This window comes from Sus scrofa, chromosome 6, assembly GCF_000003025.6.
Source record: "Sus scrofa isolate TJ Tabasco breed Duroc chromosome 6, Sscrofa11.1, whole genome shotgun sequence".
NCBI lineage: Eukaryota > Metazoa > Chordata > Mammalia > Artiodactyla > Suidae > Sus > Sus scrofa.
In genome coordinates this window covers 67,420,026-67,437,671 of record NC_010448.4, presented here as the reverse complement: position 1 = coordinate 67,437,671, position 17,646 = coordinate 67,420,026, and the positions used below count along the sequence as shown (strand labels likewise).

Sequence of the window (17,646 nt, the reverse complement as noted above, 5' to 3'; positions counted from 1 at the left end):
GGTGTAGGTGGAAGACGCTGCTGGGATCCTGTGTTGCTGTGGCTCTGGTGTAGGCCGGCAGCTGTAGCTCCGATTTAACCCCTAGTCTGGGAACCTCCATATGTGGTTTTGCCTCCCCCCACTAAAAAAAAAAATAAAGTAAAAATACATTTGCCCACAAACCGTTCTTTGTGGGCTAGAGTTAACACCTTCCTCACCAAACACTGGTGTTTCCACCAGGCCAGTGTTGGACATCTGAGAAATTTAAATTCCCTTAGTTAATACAGTGTGCTGACTGCATCCACCACGTCATGTGCACTGAATGAATTTCTCACATCCCCCTTTTGAACTCATGAGATTAATGAGCAAAAAAAAAAAAAGCAACTCAATAGCATGCTTGGGTTAGCAGGTTATTCAAAATTCCAAACACGGCTGATAAATAAATCTGTTCCTTTCTCTTATCACCACATTCCTTTATTGACTTAGATACACATGGCTGCAAATGCTCTTCTGTGAGGTCTAGGATATTCATAATATACTTTTTTCTCAATAGCTGAATTTTTAATTTTATGGTGAACTTTTAGTGTTTCTTTAATACACGGATTTTATCTGTGAGGTTTAGGATATTCATAATATACTTTTTTCTCAATAGCTGAATTTTCAATTTTATAGTGAACTTTTAATATTACTTTAATACACAGATTTTATATGTTTAATCGAAAAGACAGGAAGCAAACCTAGCCACCTAGAGAAAATGTTATCTGCACTATTTTTTTGGTAGGCATATGAACACGTATAGCAAACTGGGTTTACTATGACTAATGAGATTTTTTTCTAGATATTGTGACATGAACATCTTTTTTTTCTTTTTTTTTTTACATCTTTCCATTTCAGTAGATATCCACATCATCATTCTTCAGAGGGAGGCTGAACATGAGTCAAATGCCCCTGTTGTTAGGAATACAGAAAACTGAACTCTGGTCCTTACCTCTAGAAACGTCAGTGATTTAAATAAAGATCTGCTTCAAGCCAGGTGGCTGAGTTCTGACCTAGAGGCACTGTAGTACTTTTCCCTACAAAATCCCACTTCCTGGCTCCTCAGACTTTCTTGTCACAAAGCCTGAGCTAGGAAGCTTATTGGCCCGGCTCCTGGGCCCAGGAATGCTGCCGCTGCCATTAATAGCTGTGTGAACAGTCCATCTATGGGCAAGAGGCAGCCCGCCTGGGTACCTGAATGTCTCCGACTTTGAGCTGTGCGTCCCGTGCTGCAATTTAGACCCAGATTCCTCTTGAGGCAAGATGATGAGAGACTCGTGAGCAGAAGAGAAGGTCTACCTTTCTCCTTTCAGAGGTGGAATAAAAACATGTCTTCTCCAAAGGCTGTGCTGACTGAGCTGGAACCAAGAAATGACAGCAACTCCCGGGGTGCCCGTCTGCCCTGGGACACACGTGGGTGTGAGCAGAGTGAGGCTTCCATCAGGAATGTCTTTGCCGGGCTTACAGGGCAAGGGTGGGGGCTATCGTATAACAGAAACCCAGGCTTCATCTGCAAAACAAGTGCGACAAGGGTTTTCTTTTTTTCTTTTTTGGCTGCTCTGTGGTTGATGGAGTTCCAGGGCTCTGGATCAGATCCTTAACCCACGGTGCCCGGCCAGGGATCCAACCTGTATCCCAGCGTTACAGAGACACCACAGAGTCCATGAAGCCACATCAGACACTCCTGGAATAAGGGTCTTTTCTGAAATTGAGCAAAACATACATTAAACTAAAGAAAATAATGGCTTTCAAGTGAGAGAATTTTTTCATATGGTTTCATTGAAAACACAGCCCGGGTTTTGTATATATTGGAACCAGAGTAAGGAAGATTTCTTTCTTCACCCGCAAGTGACTGTGACATATCTGAGCAGCCATATCCTCTGTTTTTTGGGGGGTGGTTTTAGTGGGGGGTTTTTTGCTTTTTTTTTTTTTTTTAAGGGCTCTACCCAAGGCATATGGAAGTTCCCAGGCTAGGGGTCAAATCAAAGCTGCAGTTGCCAGGCTACACCACAGTCACAGCAATGCCAGATCCCAGCCACGTCTGCCACCCACACCACAGCTCAAGGTAATGCTGGTCCTTAACCCACTGAGTGAGGCCAGGGATTGAACCCGTGTCCTCTTGGATACTAGTCTGGCTCCTATCCCACTGAGCCACAAGGGGACCTCCAATATTCCCTGGTTTTTAAGGTAGTCCTCTGTTTGACCTTGAGCTGAGGCCCTGTGCCCCACCCCACCCCCGCCCCGCCCCGCCCCCACCCCTGAACCCAGTGCCCCTCTCATGAAATAGGACAAAGTGCTGTTTTTCCCCAGAATTATTTTCTGGTGCTTCAGCTTTGTGTTGAATTTTTATACTCTTACGAATTTTCATGGGTTTTTCCTACACTGTTTTCTGCCTTCCCCACTTCCATTTCCCGACCAGGAGGCCAGCGTGACATAATGCAGCCAGAGCAGGCCTGACCCCCTTCAGAGGGCAGCTCAGGAGACTCAAAGAGTCGCTACAAGTCGGAAACGAAAACTGCGCGCCTTGCGTGCTGACGGAACTTAATGACCCAGTCGGTCAAGTTCGAACCTCCTGCAGGAACATAGCGAGGCAGATTCCTGGCATCTGGTCCCATGTCGCTGACGCGCCAAGGAAAAAGCGTCCCCTAAAAACCTCACACTTATTTATGCTTTTGGTCCCGAAGTGAAAAAAATTCTGTCGTTTGAAACCTGTCCTGAGATAGGGTTAACTAGCAACGCTTGGAACTAGTGGAATCCAAAAAAAAAAAAAAGTCATTGTCCCCAGTCGCCCTGGGGCGGTTGGGAAGTCTGGCGCGAAATGGGTGCCTTCGCTTCCCGGCGAGGGGCTTTGTGGGTGGGTGATGGCAGGCCCTGGAGGCCCCGGATCCAGCGCACAGCCGCCCCTAGGAGAGGACACTTGTCACTCGGTGTCCCTGGCTCAGGCGTCGGCGGGAGGCTTGCAGGAAGCCCCGGAAGGGCGGAGAGGGGAGGCGGCGCGGGCGGCGGTGACTCAGCCTGGAGTATGCGGGCGGGAGCGCGCGAGGGGAGGCGAGGCAGCGCGCTCCGCAGCGCGCGGGGCGGGAGGCGGTGCCAGGCTCGCAGGGGTTAATTGGGCGGTGCCGTCGGCGCCCCGCCCCCGCCCGACCCGGCCCCCTCCCCGGAGGCCGAGGCGCCCGGCAGTATTTATAGCGGCGGCGTCCAGCGTCCAGCGTCTCTCCCGCTGGCCCCGGCCGCGGCCTTCCCGAGCAGCGCGCGCAGCGGCCCCGCTCCCCCCGTGAAGGCGCCATGGAGCGGCCGGCTCCCCTGGCCGTGCTGCCCTTCTCGGACCCCGCGCACGCGCTGAGCCTGCTTCGCGGCCTGAGCCAGCTCCGCGCGGAGCGCAAGTTCCTGGACGTGACCCTGGAGGCGGCGGGCGGGCGCGACTTCCCCGCGCACCGCGCCGTGCTGGCGGCCGCCAGCCCCTACTTCCGCGCCATGTTCGCGGGGCAGCTGCGCGAGAGCCGCGCTGAACGGGTGCGCCTGCACGGCGTGCCGCCCGACATGCTACAGCTGCTGCTCGACTTCAGCTACACGGGCCGCGTGGCTGTGAGCGGCGACAACGCCGAGCCGCTGCTGCGCGCCGCCGACCTGCTGCAGTTCCCGGCCGTGAAGGAGGCGTGCGGCGCCTTCCTGCAACAGCAGCTCGACCTGGCCAACTGCCTGGACATGCAGGACTTCGCCGAGGCCTTCAGCTGCGCGGGGCTGGCGAGCGCGGCGCAGCGCTTCATCCTGCGCCACGTGGGCGAGCTGGGCGCCGAGCAGCTGGAGCGGCTGCCGCTGGCGCGGCTGCTGCGCTACCTGCGCGACGACGGGCTGTGCGTGCCCAAGGAGGAGGCCGCCTACCAGCTGGCCCTGCGCTGGGTGCGCGCCGACCCGCCGCGCCGCGCGGTGCACTGGCCCCAGCTGCTCGAGGCCGTGCGCCTGCCCTTCGTGCGCCGCTTCTACCTGCTGGCTCACGTCGAGGCCGAGCCGCTGGTGGCCCGTTGCCCGCCCTGCCTGCGCCTGCTGCGCGAGGCGCGCGACTTCCAGGCGGCGCGCTACGACCGCCACGACCGCGGGCCCTGCCCCAGGATGCGCCCGCGCCCCTCCACCGGCCTCGCCGAGATCCTCGTGCTCGTGGGCGGCTGCGACCAAGACTGCGACGAGCTGGTCACCGTCGACTGCTACAACCCGCAGACGGGCCAGTGGCGCTACCTGGCCGAGTTCCCCGACCACCTGGGCGGGGGCTACAGCATCGTGGCACTGGGCAACGACATCTACGTGACGGGTGAGTGGGCCGGGGGATGGTCAGCAGGACCCCCTGGGCTGGCCGGACACCCGGCGCACCTGGGGAACCACATCCACCTGCAGGAGAACCCACAGCCCCTGGAATCCCGGCCCCGCACCTGGGCTCAAGCAGCCGCTTCCCTTCCCCTCCTCCACCCCCAGGCTGGCACGCGGGTGCGATTCCAGGGTGATACTTAAGACAGAGAAGAAGAACCCCTTGTGTGAGTTAGGACAAGCTGCTGTTTGTGGGTCCTCCCCACCCGCAGGGCCTGCCTGGAGAGCCTCCCTCTTGTGGGGAGGTGCCCCCATTTGGTTGGAAGCTACAGGAGCAGTCACGCTGCACAATGAGTGCTTTCTTTTGCTCCCTAGGGAATCCGGGGACAGGCCAGGGACTGACGCCCTGTGACACATCCCCTCTCCCCCTTCGGCATTTCTCCCTCACGTCTGAGCAGCACAGGCCTCCTGACACCCTCACTTAGTCACCAGTGACAGCATTCCCTCGGCCCTGCACCTAGGCCCAGTGCAGCGGGTCACGTGGTGTTTAGGCTGCTGCCTGCTCAGCGACTGTAAACAGAGTCACATGCTAAGAGGTTTTCTTCCAGTTAACTTGGCCCAAACCCCAAAACTGTGCCGAGTCATGCTGGGCGGGTCCCAGCCCGCCCCAGTCCTGGGCATCGCCCGCATTTTTTGTAAAAGATGAATCCCGGTTCAAACAGGAGGCCACCGCCTCGCGTGGGCCGAGGAGGGCGGTCTGTGGGACGGCTATATAAGGAAAGATCCCGACTCAGGGCCTGCGGGGCTGGGGCTGGATCAGGCAGGGAGACGCTGGCTGGGCCATCACAAGGCCTTGTCCAGCCTGGCACATTCAGGAGAAAACCACCTCCCGGACGCACGCTGGTACTCTGTGGGGCTCTGAGCTGACGGGTGGGGCGCGTCCCCGCCTAAGGACTGGCTTGGCTCTGCGGCCACAGCTTCCTTGGCCCCCAGCTCCAGGTCCAGCCTCTGCGGGAATCTGCTAGAATCAGTCCCTTTCATCTCAGGTGGGCCCTGTGTTTGGGAACCTTCCTGCCTGCCTCCCCCCCACCTCCCCCACCCATCACCACAGAGGTCTGGCCTGTGAACTCCCAGAACTGGTCCAACTCGCCCCGGCTTCGCACACCCTTCCATAAATGTCTCAGCTGAGCAACTAATCCTTTGGGTTTAAGACAGGTGGCTGGGTCCTTCCCTACAGCTGCCTGTAGGGAATTTCATGGGGGCGACAAAGTGGCTTCAGCTGCCTTTGCCGCAGTTTTCCTTTAGAAGGAAGAAGCAGGCAGAAAGGACTTACCAAGGACTTTGTCCTGTTTCTAAAAGCCTAGGGCAGTGAGCCAGATAGAATGTCAGCCTGCTTGGCTCTGTCCTGTGGCCTCGGCCATGGGGCAGGGGGGAACACAACCCCCAGGGTCTTGGGGTTCCTTTACACTGGGAATTCAAACGTCCTAGTTTAATCGATGGTTTAATGGATGGTTACAGCCAGCACTGCTGGGGTTTGTTTGGTGGGTTGGCTGGTTTTTAGCTCCTTTTTGAAATATAGTCAGAAAAGTATACATCGTACTTGTCCAGCTTGATGAGTTTTTCCAAACCAAACATGTCAGTAACTTGCACATAAATCGGAGTTCCCGTTGTGCCTCAGCGGGTTATGAACCTGACTAGGATCCATGAGGATGTGGGTTCCATCCCTGGCCTCACTCGGTTAAGGATATGGCGTTGCCACAAGCTGTGTCGTGGGTCACAAATGCAGCTCGGATCTGGCCCTGCTGTGGCTGTGGTGTAGGCCAGCAGCTGCAACTCTGATTTGACCCTTAGCTCAGGAACTTCCATATGCCGAAGGTGTGGTCTTAAAAAAGAAAAAGCAGGAGTTCCCGTCGTGGTGCAGTGGTTAACGAATCCAACTAGGAACCATGAGGTTGCGGGTTCGATCCCTGGCCTTGCTCAGTGGGTTGAGGATCCGGCATTGTGGTGAGCTGTGGTGTAGGTTGCAGATGTGGCTTGGATCCCGCGTTGCTGTGGCTCTGGCATAGGCTGGTGGCTACAGCTCCGATTCAACCCCTAGCCTGGGAACCTCTGTGTACCACGAGTGTGGCCCTAGAAAAGGAAGGAAAAGAAAAGAAAAAGCAAAGAAAAAAAAACCCCTGCACATAAGGAAATACAAGCTCTGGAGTTCCTGTTGTGGCTCAGGGGGTTAAGAACCCACCTTGTCTCCATGAGGATGTAGGTTAGATCCCTGGCCTCATTCAGTGGGTTAAAGATCCAGCGTTGCCTCAAGCTGTGGAGTAGGTCCCAGGCGCAGCTCGGATCGGGCATTGCTGTGGCTGTGGTGCAGGCTGGCAGCTGTAACTGATTTGGCCCCTAGCCTGATAAGTTTCATATGCCCCAGGTCCAGCCTAAAAAAAAAGGAAAGGAAGAAACACAAGCCCAAAAGTCCACTCGTCGCATCACTTTCTGGTTTAGGTTCTTGCCTGCGACGCGTTAGATTTCCTCTCCCCTCATCCTGGCACAGCTCTGGTTAGAAGATGCACAGGAAGCCTAGAATTTGGTGAGCAAGTCCCCGGGCACCCTCCCCTATGCTTTGTGGCTTCCTGGGAGCGTGGGTTCTAAGATTTGATGCCCCAGTCCTGTTGAGGTGTTTGACCGGGTGTGGGGGTCCAGACTGAGGTTGCTGTTTACTTAGAATTGCGGCCCCTGCGCCTTGGCTCAGCCCACAGAGATTTGAGTGGTGTGTTTTTTGTGGCCTGAGGCTCGACCATCCTCCTGGACTGTGGTCAGCGTCATTGTCTGAGCCCTAGCATGGAGCCCCTGGCCTGGGCCTCGGGGAGAGAGGATGTGTGCTTTGGTTTGGTTTGGTTTTGGCCACGACATGCAGTGGCCTGATGTGTGATCTCAGTCTCCAGACCAGGGATGGAGACTTGTTCATCACCACAGGCTTTAAGTGGTGGCACAGTGAAAGCGCTGAGTCCTAACCACGAGGCCACCAGGCAACTCCCGATGTGTGTTTACATGGAGGCGGGGGACGGGGGGGGGCATTGCATTCCTCCCCCAGGAGATGCCCTCTTGGAAGTTCAGGGAGTCACTAGGGCGTGACTCGCCCCGGGTGGGCACAGGCTGACTGTCTGCCCGTTGTGCACCCCCACAGGTGGTTCCGATGGCTCCCGGCTCTACGACTGCGTGTGGAGGTACAACTCGAGCGTGAACGAGTGGACGGAGGTGGCACCCATGCTGAAGGCCCGGGAGTACCACAGCTCCTCCGTGCTGGACGGGCTGCTGTACGTGGTGGCTGCCGACAGCACGGAGCGCTACGACCACACCACCGACTCCTGGGAGGCCCTGCAGCCCATGACCTACCCCATGGACAACTGTTCGACCACGGCCTGCCGCGGCCGCCTCTACGCCATCGGCTCCCTGGCCGGCAAGGAGACCATGGTCATGCAGTGTTACCACCCGGACACGGACCTGTGGTCGCTGGTGGACTGCGGCCAGCTCCCGCCCTGGTCCTTTGCCCCCAAGACGGTCACTCTGAACGGACTCATGTACTTCATCAGGTGAGTCTCCAGGGGCTGAGGCTGATGTGTGATTTATTTTGTATTTTATTTTATTTTATTTTTTAGTTTTTTAGGGCTGCACCTGCGGCCTACGGAGGTTCCCAGGCTAGGGATCTAATGGAAGCTGTAGCCACCGGCCTACGCCACAGCCACAGCAACACCAGAACCGAACCGAATCTGTGACCTACACCACAGTTCATGGCAGCACCAGATCCTTAACCCACTGATCGAGGCCAGGGATCGAACCCGCAACTTCATGATTCCTAGTCAGATTCGTTTCCGCTGCGTCACGACAGGAACTCCAGCGCGTGATCTTTTTACCAGGCCTTGTGCTGAGCACAGCACCCCTGGTCTCCCCATTTCACAGGTGAGGAAGCTGAGGCCACAGGGGGGCTCTGAGGCGGGGTCCTTCTGACCTGCAGCCTTTGTTCTGCCCCCATGTCTTAGAGCGGTTTCCGGGGCCTCTGGGGACCCTATGTGTCTCAGGGGGCCCAAGGGAGCCGGGTCTTTTCAGAGAAGTTTTTGAGAGTCATAGATGCCCAATCAGTTGTGTCTCTAGCAGGACTTCACCTGGGAGGTCCCACTGAAAGCTCTGGTCGGTCTCACGTGGCGTTTACTGAAAGGAACCTGTCCCACCAGAGAGGGACTTTGAAGCTTTAAGACCAGAGGAGAACATTCTGGACATCTGAGTTGTTAGTTGCGGGGGCGGGGGCGGTCTTGGTAGAGGGACCTTTTCCTCCCTGGCAGGTGGAGGGATCACCCCGTGCCCCCTGCGGAAAGCAGCACTTTTCACCTTCAGCGCGTTCCCGTGGGTTCTGTCTAATCCCTTTCTGCCGGGCCTGTTGGGGTCCCTGATGGGGGGCCGAGGACTGCCTGCTTTGCGGGCATTTTCGTGGCTGATCCCCGTGAGATGGGCACCACGCTGGTCCCCATTCCACAGGTGGCGAAGCACAGGCTAAAAGGGGTGATAAGGGACTTGTTCGCAACCACAGGCTTTAAGTGGTGGCACAGGGTTAGAACCGAGGCCATCCAACCCTGGTGCCATGGGCTGTCACCACATCATGGCCTCGCTGGGCCAGGCTCGGAAGTGGGCAGCGGGGATGGATGGGCAGCTGATGGGACACCAGACGTCTGTGGATCTTGATGACGTGTCCCAACCAAATGTCCCCTCCTGATGGGCCCGGGGGCATCCAGGGAGCTAGGAGCCCCTGCCTGCTGCTCATGGCCTCTGCGTGTGTGCGTGTGTGTGCACATACACACATGCTGGTGGGTGTGTTTTTCTGCTGCTCCCCTCCCTGGCCCAGAGCCTGCCTGAAGCTATGGGACCTGGTGGGAAGGGTAAGGCGTGAGCAGCCATCCCCTCTGTCCCCTTTCTACCTGAGCCTTTTTTTGGGAGAGGGGGCACACTGGTGGCATGGGGAGGTTCTCGGACCAGGGATCGAACCTGCATTACAGCAGCGACCCTGGCCACTGCAATGACAGTGCCAGATCCTCCACCTGCTGAGCCACATGGGAACTCCCCATCTGAGGCTTTGAATTGGGAACCTCAGGGACAAGGACAGAGTGCTTCTCGGCCCACCCACCTCTTGCCATCCGAGCTGAGCTGGCCCTTGTCGGCCTCTCCCCTGACTCGAGGCTCCCGCTCAGGCTTTCTGGGAGAACATATTTGGAACAGAGGTGGTGTTGCTTGTCACGCAAGTGGCCAAGGGGCCAGGCCTCACCATGTCCCAGGAAGCCAAGGTCTGCTCCGAGAAAGACCCAGAATCCCAGCCAGCTCTCCGATCCGGTTATAAAGCATCATCTGACTCTTCGCCCAGCTCTCCCTCCCCCAAGTCGTGGTAATGTCTTCAAAGAGGGGGTGGCGACGGCTATAAATACAACTTCGGAGACTGCCAGAGCCTTGGCTTCGGCCCCTCCTGCTACTTCCAGGCTGGACGCCTTTGAGAACATCCTCCCCACCTGCCACCCTGCGAGACGTGCCCAGGACTGTGCTTCTGCCTCCGTGGAGGGAAGGGCCCTGGCCTTCCTCCTCCTGGTCGGTGTTGCTGGTCAGCTGCTAAAGCACCCCTCATGCAAATGGCCGGGTTCCTCCCAGACCCACTGTTAGACTCTGTACAGGTTCTCTTGAGCCACGGGGTGGCCAGGGGAGGTGGGTTCAGCTCTGCTCGTGTCCACCCCCGCTCCAAGCACCAAACCTGACCGAGAGAGTGAGCCATCTAGAAAGGCAGCCCTGGAGTTCCCTTGTGGCACAGTGGAGTGCTGTCACGGCAGCAGCTCAGGTCGCCACTGTGGTGCGGGTTCAATCCCTGGCCCTGAAATTTCTGCATGCTGTGGGTGTGGCCAAAAAAATGTGCTGTATTAAATATAACAAACAAAACATTAAAAAAAAAAAAAAAGTAGGAGTTCCCATTGTGGTTCAGCAGGTTAAGAACTCGACAGAGTTTCTGTGAGGATGCGGCTGGGTTAAGGATCCAGTGACAAGCTGCAGCATAGGTCACAGATGCTGCTCGGATCTGGCATTGCTGCGGCTGTGGTGTAGGACGGCAGCTGAAGTTCCTGGAGGACCCCTAGGCGGGATACTTCCATATGCCGTAGGTGCGTCCTTCAAAAGAAAAAAATAAATAGGGAGTTCCCGTCGTGGCTCAGTGGTAACAAACCTGACTAGGATCCATGAGGACGCGGGTTTGATCCCTGGCCTTGCTCAGTGGGTTAAGTATCTGGCATTGCCATGAGCTACCATGTAGGTCGCAGATGTGGCTGGGATCCCACATTGCTGTGGCTGTGGTGTAGGCCAGCAGCTGCAGCTCAGATTCAACCCCTAGCCTGGGAACCTCCATATGCTGCAGGTGCAGCCTTAAAAAGACAAAAAAGAAAGAAAAGAAAGAAAGGCAGACTCTTTGTCCTCCAGGTGAGTCGTGGGGGCCTGGCCTCGCCTGAGAGTGTGGGCAGCGCAGGGGGTGCCTGGGTCTCATGCCCTTGACCGTTTGTCTCAGAGCCAACCCTGTTCATGCACTTTGGCCCTTCAGCCACTCCCCTGCTCAGAATGCCACCTGTTGGGGTAGCTCCTGTCCAGAAGGTGCTGGAACAGGGAGGCACCCCCTGATGCGCGAGGGCTCAGCCGGTCTGCCACTGCTGTCCCCGGCTGCAAGCAGTGGCTGGCGGAGAGCCGCCTCCAGCCTGGCACCTTCTGGCTGAAGCTTCTCTCTAGGGGAAGGGCAGCCAGTGCATCCCCAGGTTCATTATCCTCACCCTGGCCACCAACCAAGTGGTTTCTACATTCTGAAGTGGTTGCAGGAAAAAAAAATAAAATAAAAGCCAGAGTAATATTTCATGATGTGCGAAGAGTTATGTGAAATTCAAATTTGCGTCCACAAATAAGACTTTGTGGGCAGGCAGCCAGCCCCTGTGTTTATACGTCTGGCTGCTTTTGTTCCCGGCGGCAGCCTCAGGGACCTGCTGCAGAGGCCGTCGGCTCTAAAGACCTAAAGTATTTCCCGTCTGGCCCGCCTGCTGACCCCTGACCTGTCAGCATCGATACTGTTACTGCTGCTGTTTGGGGGATTGTGTCTTTGCTTTTCAGGGTGGTGCCTTTGAGCCTTTTACTGCAGGGGTCAGGAGCGTGTCAAACAGGACTGAAGGATGCTGAGCCCAAAGGGAAGGACGGGGGTGGTGTCCTCATTCCTGTGCCTGTGGCCATCCTGCTGGTCACCCAGGACACAGCACTGAACGGGATCGGGGGGGCGGCCAGCAGCAGCAGTGGGGTCGTGGCCGAGGAGTGGTCCAGGGCACGTGGGAGTGTGTGGTGGGGTGGGAGCCCTGGCCTGGGCTGGTCAGCCGTGGAAGACACAAGTCCACGTCAGAAGGATGAGTCAAGGAGTTCCCGTGGTGGCTCAGTGGTTAATGAACCTGACTAGCATCCATGAGGACGTGGGTTCGATCTCTGGCCTCGGTCAGCGGGTTAACAATCCGGCGTGGATGTGAGCTGTGGTGTAGGTCGCAGGTGTGGCTCAGATCTGTGGTGCAGGCCGGCAGCTACAGCTCCGATTGGACCCCTAGCCTGGGAATCTCTATATGCCATGGGTGCGACCCTAAAAAAGACAAAAGACTTAAAAAAAAAAGGCAAAAAGAAGGGTGAGTGGAGATTCGGGGGTGGGGGGGCGTGAGGTTGAAGATCTGAAGCTCGCCTGCGGGACCACGGCGAGGGGGCGGCCACATTGGTGCAGGACTGCAGGGAGGGCTTGAGAGCCCTGCTCTTTGGGTTTGCAGAGCAAGGCTGGGTTCTGGCTTCAGATCCCAGGCCAGGTAGATGTAGGGGCTGGGAATCAGCCTCTGCGCACCAGAGGTAGGGTCCCACTAGCCAGTGGAGCTCCCAGGAGCATCCCAGAGGTCCCCAAAGGAGAGGACCCCCCTCTCTCCAGGCCTTCACCTCGGGTGCGTCCTACTCACTCTGACCGGCTCTTCCCTCTCCCTGCCCCAGGGACGACTCGGCTGAGGTGGACGTGTATAACCCCGCCAAGAACGAGTGGGATAAGATCCCGCCTATGAATCAGGTAAAGCTGCAGGCGTGCCAGCCTTGGGAGACCGGGCTCTCCTGGTTCGCAACCAGTGGGTCCGCTTAAGTATTTGGGAGACCGTCCTGGGGGGCAGGGCGCTTACCTGGTGTTACCTCACTGCACAGAGGGCAGCTCTGTCCTCAGCTTGTACTTGGGGCGGAGGGGGCGTGTCACTGAAACAGAGATGCCGGGGTCACACAGCTTAGTGGGTTCATCCATTCGGAGGAGTGTTCATGGAGTCCCTGCTGTGAGCCAGGGCACTTGCTGGGGAAGTGTTCCCCCAAGAGATGCAAGTGCAAAGGCCCTGGGGTGGTGCATACCTGGTGCTTCATAGCAAGCCCTCAGCCTGGTGTGGCTGGAGCAGCCTGAACGAGGGGACCCCAGTGGGGTGAGGTCAGACAGGGACATCTTGGGGATTGTCCTTGGGGATGCATTTATTGAGCACCTGCTGTGTACTCACACTGCTGCTGCCTGATGAGGGTCTCTCCTCGCTCTGCCTGTTGAGAAGAGGGTGTTGAGTGTGACAGTGTGATGGCGCTGGGAGGGCTCAGTGGCATTTGGCCACACGGGCAGTCTCCTTAGTCCCAGGTAGACCTCCACCCCTGCCCACATCTTTATTTTCTACCTTCCTTCAAAGTTCTACACCTGGAGTTCCTGTTGTGGCTCAGCAGGTTAAGAACCCGACTAGTATCCATGAGGATGTGGGTTCGACCCCTCGCCTTGCTCAGTGGGTTAAGGATCCAGCATTGCTGTGAGCTGTGGTGTAGGTCACAGATGCGGCTTGGATCCCGCGTGGCTGTGGCTGTGGTGTGGGCTGGCAGCAGCAAATCTGATTCAACCCTGAGCCTGGGAACTTCCATTTGCCGCAGGTGTGCCCCTAAAAAGCAAAAAAAAAAAAAAAAGACCCAGATTTCCAGGCCTGCTGTCGCGATAGCTCTGCATGGCAGGTGTCCCAGTTTCCAGGGTCACAGCTTACTTGGCATCCTCGCTTTTAGGAAATGCGACAGTTTCTCCCCATCACGAGCTCCACATACTCGGTAGTGATTTGGGGAAAGATGGCGTAATCTCGCCTCACAGTTCAGGGCCCAGGCTCGGGATCAAGTCCCAGCTCTGCCTCTGGCGGCCACGCGAGGCTCAGTTTTCCATCTCTCGGATGGGAGGACACTCAGGCCTGCCGACAGGGCCGATGGCTGCTCAAAGGGAGACCACCTCGGCGGCCCCCTGACCACCATAGAGACCTCGCTTCCTAGCCGTGGTGTTGGAAGGGCCTTGGCCCGTCCTGGAGTGTGCGGAGGGCGGCTCCCGCATCGCTTCCAGGAGGTGGCAGAGCCGCCCCTCCCGAGGGCCCCAGGCTCCTTCCGCTGCCTGGCAGCCAGCCTCCACTCACGGCCCCCCTTGCCGGCAGGTGCACGTCGGGGGCAGCCTGGCCGTCCTCGGAGGGAAGCTCTACGTCTCCGGAGGCTATGACAATACATTTGAACTCTCCGACGTGGTGGAGGCCTATGACCCGGAGACCCGGGCGTGGAGCGTGGTGGGGCGGCTCCCGGAGCCCACCTTCTGGCACGGCAGCGTCAGCATCTTCCGCCAGTTCATGCCCCAGACGCCCTTGGGAGGACGCGGCTTTGAGCTGGACGGTGGCGGCAGTGACATGGACGTGGGCCGGCCCCGGCCACCGCAGAACCCCGCCGAGCTGCACTAGCCCCGGCCTGGCCCGGGGAGGGCCTCAGTGCAGGTAACCCGGCACCTCTGGGGGCCGCAGCCGCTTCCTTCCTGCACAAGGACAGGTTGGGCTCAATGGGTGCAGCGCGGGTTCAGGGCCACCGGGCCAGCCAGTGGCTCTGACACCCGGCAGGTTTCTGTGCCTTTAGAGCCTGAGTCGCAGCTGCTGGGGCCCAAGCCCGTCGTGAACGCCCCACCCCTGGCCCAGGAAGAGCAGCCTCCCTGCCAGCACGTCTCTGGCTCCAGCAAGTCCCCTGTCACCTTACCCATGCAGCGCATGCCCCTCCTGCAGCCACCACCTGTGCCTACTTGCTCCCCTATCAGGAGAGGGGGGCCGCTTCTGGAGTACCAGCAGAAGTGGAGGGGTCCTTCCAGAAATCTGGGAGTGGCCTTGGCCTCACCCTGCCTTCCTCCAGGCCCTGTTGTCCCAGGGCATCGAGGAGGGCTGCAGTGGGGTGGGGTCCCCAACTCCACAGCCAGTCCTAGACACCTGGCAGGCCAGCTCCCCAAATGGAGAGGGTCTGCCTGCCAGCCCCCCGCCCCCGCTGGGGTCTCACACCACAACATCCCTCAAGGGTGAACCTCCCGGGGGGAGCTCAGACGTGGGGGCGCAAGGCCGTGGGTCTGGACAGGGGTGTGGCCTTCAAGGGGGCCCAGAGGGACCTATGGAGTGTTTTCTGTCTCTGGTGGACCCGGGCTGAGGCAGGTGCTGGTGTGTCCCCCCCGGGCTTGGGGGCATCTGAGACCTTCGTCCCAGGCCAGCGCAGGAGAGGATGCAACCTGTAAGTGCAGGGTTGTAGCTTTCCCCTGGGGGAGGCCCTGGGACTTGGTCGCTGCAGCCCAGGCAGGCAGCTGCAGGGCCTTTGCTGCTTCTCCAGGAAGCCTGGGGCAGGGCGCCTCAGTAGTTGGTTGCAAAGTTTCAAACATCACTGGCCTTACCTTCAAAGACGGGAGGCAGCTAGAAGCAGCATCTGCTTTGTTTGAGTTTTGTTTGTTTGTTTGTTTTTTGGCTGTGCCAGGGATCAAACCTGAGCCACAGCAGTGACGCTCTGAGTCCTTAACGGCCAGGCCATCGGGGAAACTCCAGTTTGGGTTTCCCTCTACCCCAGTGCCGCTTCTGAAGCTCTCTGCAGGTGAGGGATGCCTTAAGCTCCTAGGAGGCCCAGCTTGTCTGGGCAGGTGGCAGGAGCTCCTCGGAGACCCCATAACCGGTGTCCCTGGTTTTCTCTGAGGAGTGTGAGCATTTCGGTATATTGGTGGTTTTGTCCCCCCAAGGTCCCCAAAGCAGCCTTTGCCTGAATTTGTCCTCCTTCCCTTCCCAAGGGGGAGGTGTTTACATTTCCCCCGTTAGATACACGTTCATTTGTCCTCACCAAGAAGAAAAACGTTCTCATCATCACTGCATAAATGGCACCTAAAACCCTTTCATTGACCAGAAGCCTTGTGGCCTTTGGGGCTGCCGGGCGGGGCCCTGCCTTCCCTCCTGTGTCCCTAGAGGAGCCCTGGTGGGTATCATCACTATCAGGTCAGCGTCTCGCTCTGGAACCCTCACTGGAGCAGCCTCAGCTCACAGCTAGCCTTTCTGGTCCCTTTGGGTCATGGCTCACCCGGCCACTCCCGAATGCCCTGTGTGGCTGGCATGGTGGGAACGCAGGGCTCGTGGGAGGGGTGGTACTTACTGCCTTAGACCTTGGCCAGGTGGGTGCTGTGCCCTCTGCTCCCTTGGGCACCCTCCCCCCAGGATGGTCACAGCCCTGGACACTCCCTCTCCACAGCCTGCACTTCACTTCCCAGGGGTAACCGAGACCTTTTTCTGGCCCAGGTTCCCTCTTGGCAGGCCAAGCCCATCCAGAGCTTATCCCCTCCCTGGGGAGGCCAACCCAGGTGCCTTTGCAGGCCTGATGGCTCGTCACCCGAGGGCTGCACGAGATTGATGGAGCCTTGAGTATGTATGTACCAGTCACCAAGCTCAGCCCCAGACTCCCCTGTGTGGTGAGTGCGACCTGTCACACAGAGCGATGTGTTACCTGCAGTGACAGGTCACCTGGGGGCCTCCCAGGGGACAGCTCTGGGCCTGGCCCTCGTGGGAATGAGTCCCTGCGCCTTTGCTGGGCTGTCTGTAGAGGGCCTGGGTGGCCCGAGGAGGTAGGACAGGGCGTGGAGCGGTCACCTGGTCACTGGAGCGCCCCACCTCCCTGCAGGTCAAGGGCGTGGATTTCCCGCAGATGCCGACTTACGGCAAACTTTCTTGCTGGGCCAAGGGGGCTGCAGACATTCACGTTTCCCTCATCTAAACCAGCCTGTGTAGCCCGCTGCAGCGGTTCTGGGCAGCGCCCAGGGCCAGAGCCTGGGCCCCGGCCTTTGTCTGCTCTTCCTTGTATGTTGGTCCTTCACCAGGCCCCACTCTGGCGGCTGCTCAGCTGGTGGTCAGTTGGGTGGGGCCGGTGAGGTTCACGCTCTAGAAAGACGAAGGTCCCCACCACCCAGACCCATCTTTGGTGGTTGCTCGCTCCTCGTGGGCACAGGTTCTGGGCTCCCATCATCACGCACATGTCTGTGCACGGACAGGCTGGGCCAGCAGCAGAGGCGTTCTGTTGGATGGACACAACTTTTTCAGTCTGTGGCAAAAGCTAAGTTATGAAAATTCAGTGACTAATATTTAATGCTGATCTACTGCTATAAAGATTCTATATTTATGTGACTTCAGAGACTCATGGACTAGGACACCCTCCCTGCAGTGTCCAATACCCAGTGCCAGCCCCTAAGGATGGGGCAGATGGGCGTATTTATTTGTCCGTTCTGTAGGCTTCCATGTCCAGAATCCTGTTGAAGGGTTTAGGATGCCTTCAATATGTAACTTTTTGAAATAAAAATATTTCCTATACATTTGGTGTCATTGCTTCTGTCCTGCCGCGGCTGTGTCTTGGAACTTAGGCGAGGCCAAGTGCTGGGTGGAGGGGGAGCGAAGGCGCATTAAGGAGCATACTTAGTGCGCCTTAATCATTGGGGCTGGCCCTGTGCTAGCAGGAAACGGGGAGTGATTGGAGCACCCAGGGCTCATGGGAACGGTTCTGGGGGCGAAGATTTTCAGGCTCTTTCTCAACTTGATTGCTACAAGGCAGGAGGTGGTGGAAAGATGAGGCCAATCCCCAGAGATGGGAGGCCTCCCTTCGCCTGCTCCTAAGCTGTTTCCAACCTCGGCACCGCTTCTTGCCTCACATAGAGGCCCCTGGGAAGAACCATGATGCTCACATCCTGCACATCTGCAGAACTCACTGAACCCAAGGGAGTGGCCAGGGCTGGGCTGGGAAGGGGGCCTTGTGAGGCCACAGTGTGCCCTGGTCCCGGTGCCAGGTCTGAAGGATCTCAGGACTATCCTGCAGTTACAGCACTTGAATAACGGCGTCAGGAGTTCCTGTTGTGGCGCAGTGGTTAACGAATTCAACTAGGAACCATGAGGTTTCAGGTTCCATCCC

General features: G+C 57.6%; 1 protein-coding gene and 1 long non-coding RNA gene across 2 annotated transcripts; one reads left to right on the top strand and one right to left on the bottom strand.

Moving 5' to 3' along the window:
* Positions 847-2,884, bottom strand: LOC106507613. The gene is made up of 2 exons (XR_001303713.2): positions 2,397-2,884; positions 847-1,717 (listed from the first exon to the last, which is right to left on the bottom strand). It is a non-coding gene; the product is annotated as an uncharacterized LOC106507613 (long non-coding RNA).
* Positions 2,860-17,054, top strand: KLHL21 (kelch like family member 21). Its single transcript, XM_005656009.3, has 4 exons — positions 2,860-4,321; positions 7,493-7,898; positions 12,376-12,448; positions 13,857-17,054. Exons 1-4 carry the CDS (start codon positions 3,301-3,303, stop codon positions 14,148-14,150), a joined length of 1,794 nt encoding a protein of 597 aa, XP_005656066.2. The 5' UTR covers positions 2,860-3,300; the 3' UTR covers positions 14,151-17,054.

Bases quoted from the DNA above. Each gene is read 5' to 3' on its own strand.
- KLHL21 (XM_005656009.3), top strand. From the start codon at position 3,301: ATGGAGCGGCCGGCTCCCCTGGCCGTGCTGCCCTTCTCGGACCCCGCG. The intron at 4,322-7,492 runs GTGAGTGGGCCG...GCACCCCCACAG, and splicing joins CAACGACATCTACGTGACGG to GTGGTTCCGATGGCTCCCGG. The intron at 7,899-12,375 runs GTGAGTCTCCAG...TCCCTGCCCCAG, and splicing joins GGACTCATGTACTTCATCAG to GGACGACTCGGCTGAGGTGG.